Below are 19,496 nucleotides of genomic sequence, written 5' to 3'. Positions count from 1 at the left end.
CGAAAAACACTCCTTGGGCTAAAAATGGCCATAGCCGTCATCACAAATGTGATGAAGTCCGCACATTTGGGCACATTAGGACACGTTTGGGCGCATTTGGGCACATTAGGACACATTTGGGCCTAAGTGTCTATGGCTGTTTTTAGCCCAAGGAGTGTTTTTCGTGCAAAACTAATGCTTGGAATGGATTCAAAACTATGAAAACCCCCTAGTTGGACACGTCACATGCTATTTAAAGCATAATGAAATGTAGACTATTTTGCATATTGGCTTTAAGGCCTTTGATCCTGAATGAAGGAAAACTTAAATGTTTAACCTTTACTGTATCTCGTTTATTTATTCAAACATAGTTGACAAACAATTGTACGCTTGTAAAAGTCATGAGCATTACAACATGCCATACAGAATCTCAAATAAATAGGACCTTGATGCCAAATGTCAGTATGTACAAATGTGGTAGGCAAAGTTTACAACCCTTACAAACCTATGTACACCATTAAACATACTTTAGCAACCGGCTGGTGTAGTGCTCAAAAGGAATTCCCCATAACTGTGAAATAACCGAGAAGATTGGAGTCTGGACTAAAACCTCCAGATTATGGAAGGTGTAGGGGGGGTGACACCAGAGGTTTTAGGAGAGATGTGTCAAAGGGAGCAGACAATTCAGGGCAATAAATAGAATGTCTAATGCACACGAAGACCCGAGGCATGTCAGACCTAGACAAGTTTACAATGTTAATCGACAAACAAGTGTTTGACGAAACAAAGGCCACGATGACGCACCAAAAATATACAACGGCACCCAAAGCTGACAAGACTGTCTCTTGGTAAGACAAGAGTTCTATCGTTTGATTGATTGACCCATTAAGACAGGGAAAAGCACCCGTGGCATTTTAGCTAAAAAATCATTATTTTATATTTTGGCTATTCAAAAATAGCAGATCTACAAGCTTGTATATCTGCTATTTTTGAATAGCCAAAATATAAAATGATGATTTAGAAAATCATGAGAATTTGTGCAAAGCTTTAAGGGGGCGGTGGCCAAATACATATAATTTTGGGAGTCCTCTAAATGAAAAGGTTTGAGAACTACTGACATAGAAACATGAGTTTTTCAGAAGACTGTTAGGATTTAGAAGACATTTGTAGAATCGGCCTCAGCAGGTCTTAAGGGGTTAATTCGGTGGGACTGAAATACAGTGAAAGGTTTCCGGAGCCAAACTCAACCACTCACATTACTAATCAATAGCTGATACTAGTTACATATCAGAATGGAGGTGAGTATGCCGGTCATCCGAAGATATTAAAAAAAATAGAAAAATGTTTTAACATTTCATATATACAAAAAAAGGCAAAACAAACATTCCCTGAACGTCAATGACCATCTGTCGAGGAGAACACATCTTCACGAGAAGATGGAAGCAACTGATGTTTCGACACGGACACTTGTGTCCCAACTTGCTTTCAACTACATGTATCATAAACAGTCAAATCATCAGCGTTAATGTACTGTAACTCTGAGAGTGAACAAATGCAACCATACGGACCCTTGCGGATCCATTTAGTCACTCTCCGAGTTACTGTTCGTTGACATAAGATATTACTGTGTAATAAGCAGAGGAATTGGAGCTTTGAACAACGAACATCCACTTCAGCCATGCCTGTGGATATAGTGGCCGTTATTCCTGCCCCCGATATGCCACGCATCACACCCACTGTACACGGTTGTGCAAGCAAACAAACTATTGAATCTTAAAGCATACAGTAAGATTTAGGTTTTAGTTACTTTGAACATATCCCTTTTTAAATACAACACATTCTAAATAGAAAATGAGCTTTTTATCTGTGCAATGTTAAGTACAGGAGAGGTTAAGAGAAAGCTGCGGTCAAATCAGGACCTTTGTCACATATACACTGTAGTAGTTGTCAGATGTGCAGTGGAACCAGGTTAATATAATTGTTCCATCTCGGAGCAGAGGTCTAGGGAGCAACGCGTCTGTGTTCGCATCCGACACAAGCGCAGTACGGCGCAGTAACAGTACACTGCAGCTTAGGCACATGCCTGTGTGTGGTAGATATACACACAAAAGAGCATATATGAATGCACACTACTCTGCACACAACAGGTGCTTGCAGGTGAACATCGAGCTGCAAAAATAATTAAAAAATAATAATACTTAGAATCAATAAAATATCATTGTGCAGTCAAGTCTCTCTCTCACACACGTGCGTGCCACACACATTAAGCACACACACACACACACACACACACTCACATGTTTCGCTCAGATGCACACAGACGGTATGCACACAATGTCATGGTCTTTTAAGTGCCCCGCGTTCCCTGGTTCTGAGGGGTGCGGACGAGCTTCCTACAGAGGTTCTAGTCGGGGGTTTCAGGAGGCTCATACACTGAGAGGCAGCATGCTGGGTGGAGACACAGCTCTGGATGCCGTCATGGAGCTCAGCGAGCTGGGGTCCAGCCCGTTTACAGTCCTGAGGGCAATAGAGACACGTGTGAGCGCAGCGATGCCACTGAATGGTATAAAGTAACTAAGTACATTTACTCTGGAAACCAGACGAATCTGCAACAGGAAAAAAAAATGCCCTGGTCAGATTGGGTCTGGCACTCTTCAGTTTGAATTCGATTTCACTAACCCAAGAGTTGTGAGTGACGAATCAGAACCCACTATTCAAAGTGAGACTTATTTTGCTCTGATGTTGGAAATAAATCTTCCAGGAATATTTACTACCCTACTTTTACCCTACTTAGTGTTTTCTATACCGGTACTTCTACTCCACTACATCTCGGAGACAAATATTGTACTTTTTACAATTATTTGAAAACTTTACTAGTTACTTTTTATATTTTGTTTAGTATTACAAAACATACAGTACATTAACCACTTCAGCCCCATTTAAACTTAACCCACGGTTCCCGCTATTTAATCCAATATTCTACGCTGCCTAGATTGTCTTATTACCTTAAGAGCATACACCGAAGTATTTGCCGCTTTGATCGTCGAAAATATAGAGCACCGAAGTCTGACGTCACTTTCAGTAGAGGGCGTCAGTCCCCAGGTTCATGTATTTGTTTAGTTGCATTGAAATCCCCATTGAGGCGATTTTGGATCGCCTCATATAAGAACTGTGTTTGAAAAATAAACATGTCATCCCGGCCGCTTCACTCATATGGATATGAAGAATCAACTGACTGAGAGAAAACGCTAATGTTACTGCTGCTGAATTAGTTACATTTTCGCTAGAAGCAGACTGTATCATATATGAGTGACTGACTGTTGCAAACGATACAGAGACACCTCCCTGACAATAACGCCGAGACAGCAGTTTATTTTTGGACCACAACGCTTATAGTAGACGATATTAAGATCACCCCATGTTATTCTCCATAGAGAAATTACTTCCGCGAACCAGGGGAATCATCGGGATGAGCGAGTTACGTCAGGACTTCGGTGCTCTATAGTCCAATGGTTTGTTGTTTGTGAGAAGAAACAGGCGCCATAACAAGGCGAAACGAGAACAGCCTGCACAGCGCGTTGCAGTCCAACCAAGGCCCCCCGTTCACTTGCATTGAGCTCTTCTGGCCTGTAAGACCAGACCAGAAGTATGATTTCTGGTTTCGTCATCATAACACGACGGCCTCGTCACCAGGTCCGCAAAACAAATCCGCTTCATTATTTTAAAACGCTGAATTAAACGCATTAAACAAATAGCGGGTTTAGCGTATTAAGCAGAGCTGATCATTGGATGAAACAATTTAAAGCCCTGAAAGTGTTATCCCATTCTGACCGGGCACCCATTTTGGTGTCAGCATCACGTTATGCTTTAGCTATTGAAAAATAGCAGATCTACAAGCTCATATCGCGCCACCGAGTGGCGCGATACGAGCTTGTAGGTCTGCTATTTTTGAAAAATCGAAGAGCGACTGACATTTTGATCTCAGGTCAGAATGGGTTCATCAGACCAGTGTGTGTCCGGCGGAAACCTCGTATGAATCTGATCTCAGGTCAGAATGGGTTAAGTAAAAAGAGCACTTCTTCCATCACTGAATACGAGTCGGTATTCAATCCACATCTGCTGTGTGGGGGTGACATTTTACTGTATATATATATAACTTTGGCACTTGCTAAAGCCAAATCAAACGGGGTTGGGAGACACTATAGGAACTCACGCTTTGTCAAAGTAAGTGGTGTGTAGCGAGTGGGAGAACTTGTTGGCGTTGCTATTGAGAAGTGTGCCGTTGGCTGCGTTGTTGTAATTCTTTCTCGCTGCCTGGTCTTTGGCAAAGTTTCTGCAGGCAGCCAGCTTTGACTCCAGCGCCTGGTGACAAGTAAATGGTGCATTTAGGAAACATTTAACATAACGCATGGGTTACATCATGTAGGCAGTGGAACACGTCACGCTACATGTAATTCGAAGCACTGTGTGACAACTTACTTTGGTGAGATTTAAATGTTTAAACAGTTCAACACCGGTAGAACTACAGGTAAATTAAATCCATCCAGTTGAGAAGAATGTAGTGCAACGTACCCCGACTTTCCTCAGAAGGTCCCCGACGATGTTGAGAGCAGAGATTCTAGCGGAGGGGGTGAGAGAGTTGCTGCCACAGCCATTGGTCAATGCTAGAAGGAGGCACATAGATCACGTGAAAGAAAGTGTTAATTAATTAACCCATTAAAACTGGGAAAGCATCAGTGTCATTTTAGCTATATAGCAACATATGAAGAAAACATAACAGAACACACAGTTTTTAGAGAACAGTCGTTATTAAAAAATAGCAGATATACAAACTAACAGCATGTGCAAGCTGTGTGTACATCTGCCATTTTAGATTTTCTTTTGTGTGTGTGTGTGTGTTTAGAAAAATATTTAATAATTTTGAAAATGTTAACACAAATCTTCTCTTCTGGGCACACAGATGGGAGTCAGCGGCCATCATATTTTGGGGGGAGGGGTCCTTTAACTACCGGTATAGAGGGCATTTGTAGAATTGGCCTCAGTTCTAAATTGGTTAATACATACATCAGACACAGGCCCACCTGCCCCGGCTTCAAACAGGCAGTAAGAGAGATGCAGACCTTTTGAGTTGATGAAGGGGTGCTCTAAGGCCTAAGCAGTAAGAGAGATGCAGACCTTTTGAGTTGATGAAGGGGTGCTCTAAGGCCTTCCCTACAGTAAGAGAGATGCAGACCTTTTGAGTTGATGAAGGGGTGCTCTAAGGCCTTCCCTACAGTAAGAGAGATGCAGACCTTTTGAGTTGATGAAGGGGTGCTCTAAGGCCTTCCCTACAGTAAGAGAGATGCAGACCTTTTGAGTTGATGAAGGGGTGCTCCAAGGCCTTCCCTACAGGTGTGGCGGGGAGTGAGAAGGACGCCTGCACAGCAGAGTCCATCTTGTCGATGTCTAAGGTGGGCGAGCTGGGCGCCGACATCCTGTCTGTGGTCCTCTCCCGAACCGCCAGCTCCTGTCTCAAGTCTGCAGGAGGAACGCATGAGACGCTTAACCACTTAACCACATGAACCAAGGAATTAAAAGTGGGTGCTTCTTTTGGATCACACATTTCTCCAGCACTTTAACCCATTCTGACCTGAGATCAGATTCATACGAGGTTTCCGCCGGACACACACTGGTCTGATTAACCCATTCTGACCTGAGATCAGATTCTAAAAATGTCAGTCGCTCTTCGATTTTTCAAAAAATAGCAGACCTACAAGCTCGTATCGCGCCACTCGGTGGCGCGATATGAGCTTGTAGATCTGCTATTTTTAAATAGCTAAAGCATAACATGATGCCGACACCAAAATGGGTGCCCGTTCAGAATGGGTTAAATTGAACAGAGGAGGTAATGCTTTGTCTCCGTCGTACCTCGCGCTTCATCCTTCAGCCGCTGCACAGAGACCAAGAGGGACTCCTTCTCATCCAATTCGCTCTCCAGGAATGCATTTCTCTCGATGGCTTGATTCAAACGACTCTCGAAATCCTCCAGGGACACTATCGTAGCCCTGGATGTAGAGGACGGGGTGAGACTGAGCAACTAACTTCATACCAATGTGGAGAGGCACAAAGTCTGATGGAAACGAACATGTAATGCATGCAATATAAACACTGGACAGTTCATAGGCGGAGATGGAGACCTACAGGGACTGAATGACGAGAGTTGCAATACAGTCATGTGAAATCTTCAACTTTTTTTTTTTTTTTTTTTTTTTAAAGATATTTTTTTGCGGCTTACGCCTTTATTGATTTTTTTTAAGGGATAGAAAGTAGGCTGACAGGAAACGGGAGAGAGATGGGGGGATGACATGCGGTAAAGGCCGAGTCGGGTCCGGGAGTCGAACCCGCGGCACACCGCGACTGGATCACCAGTCCGGTGCCCAGACCGTTACGCTACGGCCTGGGCGAAATCTTCAACTTTAACCGTAACCTTAAATCTTTTAACAAGTCTATGCATGCATCTACGTCCTTTGAAGCGGCTGCTATAAAACGCAACAACAGACTGAGCCAGACGTGTTCCCTGACCTCTTAGCTCTCTCCAAGTCATCATTGGCCTGCTCCAACTCTCTGACATATTTGTGAAGCTGCTCCTTGATGCTACGAGTCTGCCCCAGGTCATCTTCTAGCGCGGAGATCTGCTTGTAGCTCTGGGCGTACTGCTGCTCCAACTTCTCCTGTGATGGGCACAATGAGAATGAGTGTGAGTGAGAGTTAGAGTGAGGGAGAAAGAGAGGAAATGAGGGGTTTAAGTGAAACCGTGGCTGAAGAAGAGCATATAGTTATAGAGAAGAAAAAAAAACTGAAACTCAGATAATAATGCTTGACTTACTTTGTCGGACCCCCATCAACATCTGAGGCTAGAAAAAGAAGCCTTGCGCATTTTGGGCCCTGGTCATGGAACGTCCCGCAGACCAAACTCAACTTGGCTTTAGTGATTTAGTGAGAGTTTTGTCATGGACACACTTCCCAGACATTGCTCCTGCGTCTCAAATGTTGTTGCTCTTACAGACGTCTGTACACGTCCAAGGCACCCCGTGGTTTTGATTCTAAAGACGTGTATACACAATTACACATTATCATTAGCATACTTAGTGTTTTAATAGGTCTGTCATTGTTATTGTCCTGCATTTGTTATTACTGGCAGAGCTGTGTACCATTTATGCCTCTTGGCCAGTCACACACATAAGAGACTCTAGTATCAATGTGTTTTACTGCTTAAATAAAAGGTTAAATAAATAAAACACATCTCCTGTTATAACCACGTCTTTCCCACCCTAGAGGAGGTCTCCCGAGTGAAAGATTGCTTAGTGAATAGGGCCCATAATTACTAGTAAAAACATTCCTTCACATTATGAGCTTAATCACTAGGAGTGTTGTGAGGGAGGTCAGTGCAGGGTTAAACGCAGGGCTGCTTGCCTCAGCTCTGGCCCCCCGTGGGGCACAAAGACAGGACAGCATGATTCATGCCTCTCCCCCTCCAGGCTCATTTCCACACACTGTTCACACAACTCTCTGGCGCATAGTCGCATACCACACTCACATGTTAGCATCATGTGAAAAGCTCCAGGCCAAGCCTCCATCTTCTGCAGGTGGAAATGGAGAACCCATATAGATGTATGATGGGGCTGGTTAACCCATTCTGGTGTCAGCATCATGTTATGCTTTAGCTATTTAAAAATAGCAGATCTACAAGCTCGTACCGCGCCACCGAGTGGCGCGATACGAGCTTGTAGGTCTGCTATTTTTTGAAAAATCGAAGAACGACTGACATTTTTTAGAATCTGATCTCAGGTCAGAATGGGTTCATCAGACCAGTGTGTGTCCGGCGGAAACCTGGTATGAATCTGATCTCAGGTCAGAATGGGTTAAAAGAGAATGTTGCGTGCTGCTATCTTAGCATATTTTCAGTTAGGCTCACACAGTATGGCCCCACCAAGCCATGACTTTTTCAGACCGATGCCCATTGTGAATTGAGATAGTCCGAGCCCAGCGATTACCAATCTTTGGACAGATATTTTAGGTTTAGTCTAGTGGTACATATCCAGACATATGTATTAAGTGTAATCATTATAAAGGGGGGGGGGGGGGGGGGGGACATACTCTCCACATACCAAAATCTTGTTGTTGGACTCAATTATTCCTCATAAAAACAATAATAAAGCTAAATCACTTATAGACATGTGCTTATTACAAACAATTTAAACAAATTTGATTAAGTTCAAATTAAATAAGAAACAAAATAAACTAAAAAGCTCACAACTTGTTGCAATTTGCAAATACCGAAGTCATCAAAAAACACAGATATATGGGTCCGGCTTCAGCTCTGCTCACAGGGATGGCCACTCCAGCCTGGCTTCCATCGTTAAGAGAAACAACACCTAGCTTTCTATTTTCTCTCACCTGATCCTGACATCCTGATCCTATTACTGTACAGGACACGACAGGATTACCTGAGGGCATGCCCTGGTTCACTGACCCAGAGACCCCTCAGGCCAGCCCGGGCCCCAGGCTTCAATGGTTCACTGACCCAGAGACCCCTCAGGCCAGCCCGGGCCCCAGGGCGGCTTCATGCCCTGGTTCACTGACCCAGAGACCCCTCAGGCCAGCCCGGGCCCCAGGGCGGCTTCATGCCCTGGTTCACTGACCCAGAGACCCCTGAGGCCAGCCCGGGCCCCAGGGCGGCTTCATGCCCTGGTTCACTGACCCAGAGACCCCTCAGGCCAGCCCGGGCCCCAGGGCGGCTTCATGCCCTGGTTCACTGACCCAGAGACCCCTCAGGCCAGCCCGGGCCCCAGGCTTCATGCTCTGGTTCACTGACCCAGAGACCAGCCCGGGCCCCAGGCTTCAATGCATGTACTGTAATACCCATATATCGTTATGGCTGATATATCGATCATCATTTGACTTCTTTGACGACATTATGGTATGGCAATTAGCAATTTTGCAGCCAATGTGATTATAGCTAATTGGCAAGTGACGCAAGTGACACTGAAATTCAGTTCAGTTTTCAGTTTCAGTGTTTATATTTATTTATATTTCAACTGGCTGACTGATACGGTATTAACAGTCATCAAAAACCGTTGATCGGTAATTTGTTGGAGTAAAACTCTCCAAAATTGGGATCAGACCCAAAATATGTCATTGGTTCTAATCTAATGTACAGTACCATAGTGGCTCTCAACCTTTTCAGGCTGTGACCCCACAGAATAATCACATTTGAACTGGGACCCCCACCCTGACAAACACTTAAAAGGGTCTTATCGGTCCTTAAATTGTCACTTTACTGTCATCTGGGGGATACTCCAAAACCATGTGGGGTCCCGAACCACAGCTGTAAATGGTAAATGGTAAATGGTGCATTTATATAGCGCCTTTATCCAAGGCGCTTTACAGAGATTGTGCATTACATTCACCCATTCACACACACATTCATAGACCGATGGCAGCAGAAACCATGCAAGGCACCAACCAGCACATCGGGAGCAATTAGGGGTTCAGTGTCTTGCTCAAGGACACTTCGACAGTAACTCTGGGGGAGCCCGGGTTCGAACTGGCAACCTTACGGTTACCATCCAGGCACTCTACCCCTGAGCCACTGCCGCCCCCAGACAGCTGTACCAGACAGCATGCACCCATGGCCCCCGATGATGACACAATGCAGACCTGACTGGGTTACTGTACCTTGAGGTTGTCCACCTCGCTCCTCAGCCTCTGGTTCTCCACCTGACTGGGTGACTGTACCTTGAGGTTGTCCACCTCGCTCCTCAGCCTCTGGTTCTGGGTTACTGTACCTTGAGGTTGTCCACCTCGCTCCTCAGCCTCTGGTTCTCCACCTGCAGGTCTCTGAGGCGGTGCTCCGCCTGGCCCAGCTGGGCCTCCAGCTCAGCCTCCAGCTCCCGACTGCCCTCCTGGAACTCTGTCAGCTCCTCCTGGCAGTCCATGTAGCTGGACCAATCAGAGACATGATGAAACGTACATTGTTAACACACACACACACACACACATAAAGTAGAGTTGTTTAACACACACACACACACACACATAAAGTAGAGTTGTTTAATATGGTACCAGTATCGGAAAAGCTGGCGATACTGCCTAAAATGCTGGTATCAGCGAGTATGCCAGTCTATGACATTCCGATATACTCTTACTGTATTAATTGATTGATTATTGTTTTGAGGGGCACTAGCCCCTCCTATGCCCAGCATTGTGTGTCTGTGTGTACTCCATAGCGATGATTTGATTGGCTGAGGCTGAAATTGAGGATAAAAAACTGAGGACAGAAAAGTGAAAACACCAAAAGTGATAGGCCGGAATGTGATGATGTACGATGACAAGAGCGCCCCTCACTTCATACGAGTGTGATTTTTAGTGTACAACAACTGTACAGTAGTAACAGTACACACACAATAAGTGTACATAATTGTCAGAGTAAGGTCCATTTGGAAACCCTGCAGGGAACCCTGAGGGTCCCTGGACCCTACTTTGAGAACCACTGTCCTAGATTAGACACTAGTATCGGATTGGGATGCAAGTTATGGGTATCGGTACATGTCCAACACACAGTGGGAAGAGACATTAACAATGAAAGTCTCATACCAGCAAACCTGTCCAGTCTGCCTCATGCCTTTCTGTGTCGCTGCTCTGACTGCCTGAATGACCTCAAATGATCAGTGGCAAGCTCTAGAACGAGGGATGTCTTTTGTCTGTGTGTAATATGAGTCAGGGTTACACACAGATTCTGGTAGCTTCAGCTCTACAGCTAGCCACAAAACCACAGACTGAACACTGTAGCCAGAATCACAGAGCCCATTTGATATTATTTTGCAGGCACCTCTAGGCTGTATTTAGCCTTCACCCCCTCAAAGAGAGACCGCTGTGCGGGTCAGCATGTTGAAACAAGCAGTCCGACTCTGACTTTTATAGCTCTGAAGAGACAGCAGAGCTGAGAGCTAGCGCGTTCAGCTAGTTACAGTACATGGTATAGTTCTAAAGAAACAGGTTTGCACGAGTCTTCTGTTAATGGACAGGTTAACGGTCCGCCATACTGATAGATAGAACACAGATGGGTCTGAAGCATCAAAACACTAGATGTAATCCCCAGTCTGGTGAAACGCCCTGTGAAAACATCTTTGCCAGTTTCACTGGACAAACGTATAGGCCTAGTTGAGTAAATATCTCAAACAGATAAGAGAGGTAGGGCTAGTTGTGTAGGTTCAGGTTGTGTAGATCATTTCTTTAAATAATGACCTGAGGCCTTTATTAATTCCGACATCAGTTTATCTGATGCTATGCTAGCCTAGAGCAGTGTTTCCCAACCTGTGTGTCGCAGAGCTTTGGTGCTCCGTTTGATGTGTCCAAGTGCTCCGCGTAATTTGACCGAAATTAAGTTATAGTGTTACTTTCTGTCAAAACAGGCGGCACACTAACTCTCCCCCGAAAGCAATATTATAGCTACTGGGCTGCAGGCTTCTTATAGTTGTGTCGTTGTTGTCACACGTCTAACCATTAGACGTGCGATAACATCAACACGGAACAATAGACTAACGACCCTCGGCCATTGAAATGTTAATGCTTAGATGCATGCAGAAGAGGCTACATTTGGCTCCCTCCAGAAAGACTAGAGCGCACAGAGCGCAGCCACATGCACGCGTCGTAGACAGCAGACACATACAGTCCTACATGTCCCAACCTAGCCCAAACATTTAGATTCTCGTAGTCCCGACCCAAACACGTAAAGTAAACGTGACGTTGTTGTGATTAAACATAATGTGCCACGAAAAATAGCTGTCCAAAATAGCTGTCCATAGATGTCCAAACATGATTGCCTCGTTCGGCCAACAAAATATATCTCCCTCCCTCCACAGAAGCGCAGTGATGCCTGATTTATTCTTCGTCGTACACGTGTTATGCTTGCATGCTGAAAATGGCTGATCTACAAGCTCACAACGCGTTGTGGACGCAACGCGTTGTGAGCTTGTCGATCAGCTATTTTCAGCACGTGAAAATAAGCAGGCTGTGAGAACTGAGACCCTTCACAATAAAAGCATGCAGCTTTCACAAGTTGGCCCATAATAAAGACAAGGAAAAGGATTAGGTGGCATTTCACATTGCATATGAGCAATTTTTTGAAACTGAGGCACTCACTGTCTCTGTCCTTTTCATTCTCGTTATTTGATGAGTGCTGTCATGTGTGTTTTTATTTTATTATATTACTTTTACGTATATATTTACTTTGACTATAATATATATATATTTAATATATATGTATATTTTATATATATACACCCCCCTTCCCCCCCTAGGTGTTCCCCGAGATTTTTAGGCTATGAAAAGTGTTCCCTGGGACAAAAAAGGTTGGGAAACACTGGCCTAGAGAGTAGTGGTGGGATTTGTGAATGGACTGTTGTGCAACTTGTGCCTGGTCATTCCACACATACCGGCAGCATGGAGGCTGCTTCCTCAGCACCCTGGGCATCATGATAACACTCTGGTTCAACTTTACCCACTACAACCGCCTCATTCTCTCCGTTTTAATGACACACCATATGTGAATATTCGATTCGTGAAAATGACAATTGCCCAAAAATGCGGTTTAACAATTTCACCCTGGTGTCCTTATTTTGGACGTATATTTATAGGCAAAAAGGTTCCAAATGGTTCAAAATCTTTAAGAAATTAGGTCTGCTATTTTTGAATAGTATATAGATAAAATGGTTAAACAGATAATTAATAACATAACTAATAGGCAAATACACTGTATCTCAGTAACATTTATTAGCCATAATAAAAAAAAGATACTCTGCCCAGTCAGCCCATACACACAGTAATAACATGAAATATGCTCAAATGGAGAAGGTTGTCATTATATTAGTGCATGTGACCACTGTCACATAACTAAAACATGCAAGTTAAACCAAGGCTTAAACTACAGCCTTGGAGTTATTTTTCCACACGTTGATGTTTTCTTTCCTCCATGTGTACCCGCAGCAGGAAACACTTAAAAACCCTCCAGGATGTTAACCCCCTGTTGCCCTGTTTCTCTTTGCATCTGAGACACATGCATACAGGTCCTAACTACAACAGGAAAGTGTCAACCATGAAGGAAACAACATAGGTTCATAGACAATACGGCTGTCATAGCATAGAACATAGAACAAACATAGAACAAGCTCTCAAATAGTGTTATGCTCAGAGAAGACACGATACGAAATCCAAGCCTTACAATAAAATAGACAATTACTGGAGCAGTGAATACCGTAGTAAAAACCAGCAAATTGGTTAGTAATCTATTGATCTTCAAATTTACCAAAACATGTGTACGCAAGAAGATCAGTTACAAGTAACTTTTAAACACTTTAAAGAGACCTACTAAGAGTTGCTAGATTTTATTTGACTTAAAATCTTTGTAATAGTAACATGTGGAAAGCAACACCACATTTAACAAATACTCCCTTTATAAAAAACAATGGAGGGTCAAATGCGTAACAGAGCACCACTTATAATATACGACACATTATGGCATAACCTGATTTGTAAAAGTGAACATAATACCGCATGTCACTCGTTCTCAGCCCTCAAGGATTATTGCATCAAACGTAATCAACAAACTAAAACAACGGGTCAAAAGTTGTCGGAATTATCAAATATCTATGAGGGGTCATAGTTTTCACAATGTTATTTAACTGAGTCAATATAATGCCTCGACTCCTACAATTACACTCCTTGTCAGCATGGAGACTGGAGAGTCCCCAGTTCAAATGGGATTATTTTGGGCGGTCCCCAGTTCAAATATGATTTGGGCGACTGCAGTTCACATATTGGGGGGGGGGGGGGGGGGGGGTCGCAGCCTGAAAAGGTGGAGAACCACTACCTTATGTAACCAACAGGCACCGTGATTTCCACACAACGTGTAACCCACAACAATGGGTACACACACAGCACACACACACAGCACAATTAAGAGAGCTTAACAGAGAAGTTCAACATTTTGCCTTGGAAGGAGCTGCTGTTCAACAGTATGACTTGTGTGTGTCTGTGTGTGAATGTGAAGCAGGATGTTCCAGGAAAAGACCATTTGTCCACAGAGAACCCTCCCCAGGGTAAAAAAGGTGAAATGAGTCGATACTACAGCAGTAAAAACGGCTATAAAATGTTAAATAAGTGATATAATAGTTTTTTTTAACTGTTCATTTTCATGCCAATAGGTTTGCTTAAAATACACTTGATTTCTGATAGGCATACTACTACATAGCTTACCTTTGCTTATATTTGAGGGTTAAAGACTTCCAGTAATCAATTTCCTCGTCCTTTGAAGCAAATTTTGGAATCATCTCTGTGTCCATGGTAGGGCAGCCTACAGGTAAACAAGAAACATTCATCAGCTTTATGGACATTTTGTGTTCACACGTTACAAAGAGCGTAAATAATAGACTGAAGGCTAACGCTAACCACTTGAACGCATTTCTGGGCATCATGTCATGATAGGCAAACATTCCGCGAAAATAGCAGATCTACAAGGTCACAATCCGTTGCAACGTGATGCATTGTGAGCTTGTAGATCCACTATATTCCATGAAGATATTTGGTGTAGAGGGACGAAAAATGAGTTGGCCAACGATCTATTTTTTTTTCTAGGTTTACATTTTTCAGACACATGACAAACTTAGTTCAACACAGACGTTAAATGTGAGACATTACATATTTCCATCCTTAGGCGGTATACAGACTACTGGCCTGATCTCCTGGGTGATGCCAATCCCATATCATCATCCACAAAGAAAATGGACACAGATTAGAGCATAGGCTAGGGTAGATGTCCAGAACTGGAACCAATTTCCTGTAACTGACTCCCCATGGCATACATACATAACATACATACATTCACTAATCACTAACAGTTAGGGCCTCCTTTTGAGTTTCCCCGAGTGAGCTACAGTCCCAAGTGGGCATGGATAACCAAAACTCTGAGGCCATTCCCCCCTAAATTACTTATGAATCAATAACTGCAGCCTCTGATGACAAAGCCTGTTGTTGGAAATCAGAGCTTCGTTACTTACAGCATGAGCAGTAAGTAGTACTCGGCAAGCTTTCCTGGATGTGACGGAGGGGAAAAAGCTCCAATGCCAGGGAAGCGTTCCACTAACCTCCTCATTAAAAATGTCTAACATCCTCTTTCTGGCAAAGTTGTGACATGAGGGCAACAGAGTTTGCTTTATATCAACCGCTATTCATTTAGTGAGGCCTAATGAAAGTCACGTAGATCAAAGCTGTGTCTGATGTGGGCCTGAAATGAAGTTCCGGCCACAGCCTTTTCATGTTGTATCCTGCGTAGGGAGAACGCCACTTTGATTGTTTCGCTAATCTGGCTTGCTATTTAACATTATTTTAAATAGGAGCTCCATGGAACAGGAACACACAAACACCAGCGTTTTTTTTGGACACAATTCAACATGTGGATTGTGTGGAGTGTGCATTGCAATGTGTGAGGCATAAATACAACCGCAAAGCTCAACACTGATGTGGTTCTTCTAGGACTGTTTATCCAACTATAATCCAACAGCAGCTCAGAGGGATTTCTTGCACACAGGTCAGAGGCTGGTGGTACCAGCCAGGTCAACTCTAGTCTTAGGGCCGATTCATACTCCTATTTTACCGCTGTTTCGGCGCTGTAGTGCCGAAATGATTTTGGCTCGTCAGAAATTTTCAGTAGCACAGAAGAGCCGACTTTAGGACGGTACCCGCCCCCCCCCCCCCCGAACCTCAAATGACGTCAAATTGTAGGCTCTACAGCGCCGAACCGACTTTTATTCGGCTCTAAAATAGGAGTATGAATCGGCCCTTAAAGTCAACCAACTCAGCTACGCACTTGTAGGAAATCTCCAGAAATAAACCATTTATTATCGAAGCATTTTGATTGGCACCAAATTTGCCAATCTAAATAAAATCTAAATCCAACAGAATATCACTGTGGTCTGGTCTTGTTCATAGGCTAGACTAGAGGATGTGTGCTAGTGTTATTCGCAATCACGACACTTCTTTACACTTGGAGTTAGATTAACACCCCAGATCACACTGTGTATATAGACTATAGGAGGAGGCGTGAGAGAGACAGGACAGCTCCTGTTTCCCCTTCAACATTCCTCTGAGTTGACGCTAGGAACACAGGCATCCAACTCACGTGACGGTGTCGGACTCATACTTTTCTGGGAATCACCACCAGAAATGCACAGGAAACAAAAAAGAGGCCCATCCGGGTGGAGAGAGAAAATATTCCCAAGTTGCAAATTAAATATTTGAGCTTTACTTTACAATAAATAAATCATTTGATAAGATATGCAGACCAAATACCCCCATTTTTGACATGCATTAGGCCACAAACCCACCTTTTGATGAAGTTTCTGTGTTACGCCTTCATCAGCAATGTATGAATATTTGAGCTTTAATCATGAAAGGGTATGTCAAGGGTATTTTCTTTCATTGTACTGAAGCCAGCATTAAAATGTAAAAACAAAACAAAAAAGAATAAATAACACCTAGCCTAATTTATATATTATTCACTATTGATTAGATCACCATTGATTACAGAAGTGACCAAACAAGAGGCTGCTGCTGTTTCCATGGTGATCAGATGAATGACCCTCTCAGCCCACCCATTATTAGCCTTGGATCAAGACGGTCATTAGATAATATATGACAGTCTGGTATCAAGGGCCAAGGCTATAGCCACCCATTATATTAGAGCTGGAGAACAGATAAACCCATTTGCTACCTTGACTAGCTGTGGAAAAAGCCACTGCTCATCTGCCAGAAGACTTGGGTGAGGTGCTGGAGTCAATGGTTTAGATATGAAAAAATAAGGGGAGGCTCTGTCTGCACACTCAAATCTGTGCAAAATCGGTAAAAGAAAATTAGGATAGCAAGCTTTCGGTCAATTGACCTTCTTCAGGCATCTACCTTGACTAGCTGATACATTATGGACAGACTTACTGAAACAATGCTGGCCTAGGCTAGCACTACACTGTCTTACAATCTTGTTAATTGATATAAGAGCATAGGCCTACATAATATCTGCAGTTGCTCTGATAGGCTATAGAAAACCGTTGTCATCAGGTCTATAAGTCATGTAGGTAATCTTACGTATCTCTCTCTGTTTTGGATATGGTTGTGAAGGAGGTTTGTTATATTTGAACCAATTGTCCTACAGTTGCTTTGCTGTGTGTATTTTCTACTTTTTTTTGGCTCCATTTCTTGTCGTGTGATGTGTTTTTCTGTCCCGTGAAGCACTTTGTAACTCGGTTTTGAAAGGTGCTGTATAAATGCAGCTTTATTCATTTATTATTATTATTATTATTATTATTATTATTAACTGGCCTTCTCGTTCCGTTTTAAATACACTGCAGATGTGTGGACTCAGAGAGTCCAGGTTTGCACTGCAGTCACTTAATTGTCTTGTATTGTAATGTATATTTATTTAATACACCAACCAGGCCAGGAACAGGTCCTCATAGTGTTGTAAATGTGTCCACCTGACCTGGGTTTACCTAATCAGCTTATTACCTTATGTCTGGTGGTCCGCAGTGGGACAGACAGTCCACACAGGCCTTCAATGTGTGGCTGTGTGTGTGCTATTGGCGATAGACATGTCATTATGCTGCTGTACTATTCCATGTCTTGCAGCAGGTTCGTCAAATTCAATATAGTGTGTAAACCGGGGACAAATCCATCATTCTAATGTGATTTAATTGACAGCCAAAATCCCATCTATACATAACGAATTTAAACCTCAAAACGATAGAGAAATGCAGCCATGTAGTCATGATAAAACGGAACAGGAGCTAAATGTGACAGTTGTACTGTCATGTTTACAATATCATCATTACCCGGTATGTATTATTTGTTATTGACGTGTCGTGTAGCGGCAGGAGAACAAAAATGAAATGGCAAAGTCTCTATAGTGGCGAAAACTGGCGATATATAACCGCCACATCAAAAGGTAAATCGACGCTTCTACAATGACCCGCTGACTTCTGTGAGTGCTATAGCTGTCATCGGCTTGAATCACATAAACAAAACACATTTAACCACATCAAACATATTAGTGTTAAATGTTTGGTTCTGTACCTGTTGTTGTGTTTCTCTGTATGTCGCCGTTAATACATCCAACACATCTCTGATGTTCTCTTCTACTCTGTTGGACGTGATCTCATCTTCATTATTCTGTCTGTGGTGTTTTTAGGAAACTGCCAACGCGACTCTCCGAAAGGCGTAACTTCCGACGCGGTGACGTCAGTCTGAGTCACACCCACGTAACGTTACGTCAGATTGCACACGGGCAGATGAAAGCCAAACTGCCAAAGGATGGATGCAGTCTACAATTCATTGTCAATGGAAGCCAGCGACATGACGTTGCGAAGACGCAATGATGCATGTAGCTCCTCCAAAACAAATCACAACAACGCGTCTTTGCGTCGTTTCATCTGCCCGTGTGAACGGTGAACGCCCCTGGTGTGAACGCACCACCAGGGCTGAGGGCTGATAGAAATAGAACAAAAGTAGATGTTATCTCGGAATCCGAGATAAAAAATCTCAACGTTACAGATAATAATTTATCCGAGACTCGGATGAATTATTATCTGTGACGTTGAGATTTTTTTAAATGTTTATCAACACAAAATATGAAAAAGTGTATTTTCTGACCAATCTCATCATCATCATCATCATTATTATTATTATTTCTTATTTATTAATTATTTATTTATGTATTTGTAACGTGTTACCTTCACTTTAATGTTTTCAAGAAAGAAATGGAGAAAAGAAAAGGAAAAAAAAGATTCTTCTCTATGGTCGGTGACCACAAGATGGCGTGCTCACCCCACCTGTACCTTTATATGAATTTTGGTGGAAATTATTATAAGCACCTGAAATTGTACTTTTGATTTTCTCAGACAGTTTTCATTTGTTGAGACTATTTTTATGTTTTCATGCTTAGAATTGTATTTGTTAATTATCGTAATGTTTTTATTTCACTTATTGATTCTCTTTTACTGGACTTTTTGCGTACATAATACATTGTCATGTTTTTTTTGTTATGTTCTTTAATCTTTATTTTTAACTTTTAAGTTTTTTTGTCTCGTTGTTGCATGTTTTCTTCTTCTTATTATTCTTTCTTCTTCTTCTTCTTCTTCTTCTTCTTCTTCTTCTTCTTCTTCTTAACATCATCATCCGCATCATCATCATCGTCATCAGCTTATTATTATTATTATTGTTATTTGTACTAGCCTAGCTACTAGCCTACTCCGAATGATGTTGCTGTGCGAAGAAGTATATAGGTACCATTGGCTGCATGGCAAACAACGGAGCACGAATGAAATGTGAACCTGCTTGACAGCTTCTAACAAAACCATTCATTCAGGGTACCCGATCAGCCAAGGCACACAGGTGACAGCCGGGCCCTGTCTTACAAGACGTTTCTCTTTCCT

General features: G+C 42.9%; 1 protein-coding gene across 1 annotated transcript; it reads right to left on the bottom strand.

Moving 5' to 3' along the window:
* Positions 1-310: 310 nt before the first annotated feature.
* Positions 311-18,268, bottom strand: ndel1b (nudE neurodevelopment protein 1-like 1b). Its single transcript, XM_083780517.1, has 9 exons — positions 18,139-18,268; positions 14,275-14,371; positions 9,807-9,960; positions 6,541-6,689; positions 5,887-6,023; positions 5,329-5,496; positions 4,552-4,643; positions 4,193-4,341; positions 311-2,496 (listed from the first exon to the last, which is right to left on the bottom strand). The coding sequence occupies exons 2-9, from the start codon at positions 14,358-14,360 to the stop codon at positions 2,406-2,408; spliced, it is 1,026 nt and encodes a 341-aa protein (XP_083636643.1). The 5' UTR covers positions 14,361-14,371; positions 18,139-18,268; the 3' UTR covers positions 311-2,405.
* Between the last annotated feature and the right edge of the window lie 1,228 nt (positions 18,269-19,496).

Source organism: Protomyctophum parallelum, assembly GCF_964188405.1.
Source record: "Protomyctophum parallelum genome assembly, chromosome: 13".
In the NCBI taxonomy this organism is placed as follows: Eukaryota; Metazoa; Chordata; class Actinopteri; order Myctophiformes; family Myctophidae; genus Protomyctophum; species Protomyctophum parallelum.
The sequence above is the reverse complement of the archived record's forward strand: the minus strand, read 5'-3'. Positions and strand labels throughout refer to the sequence as shown.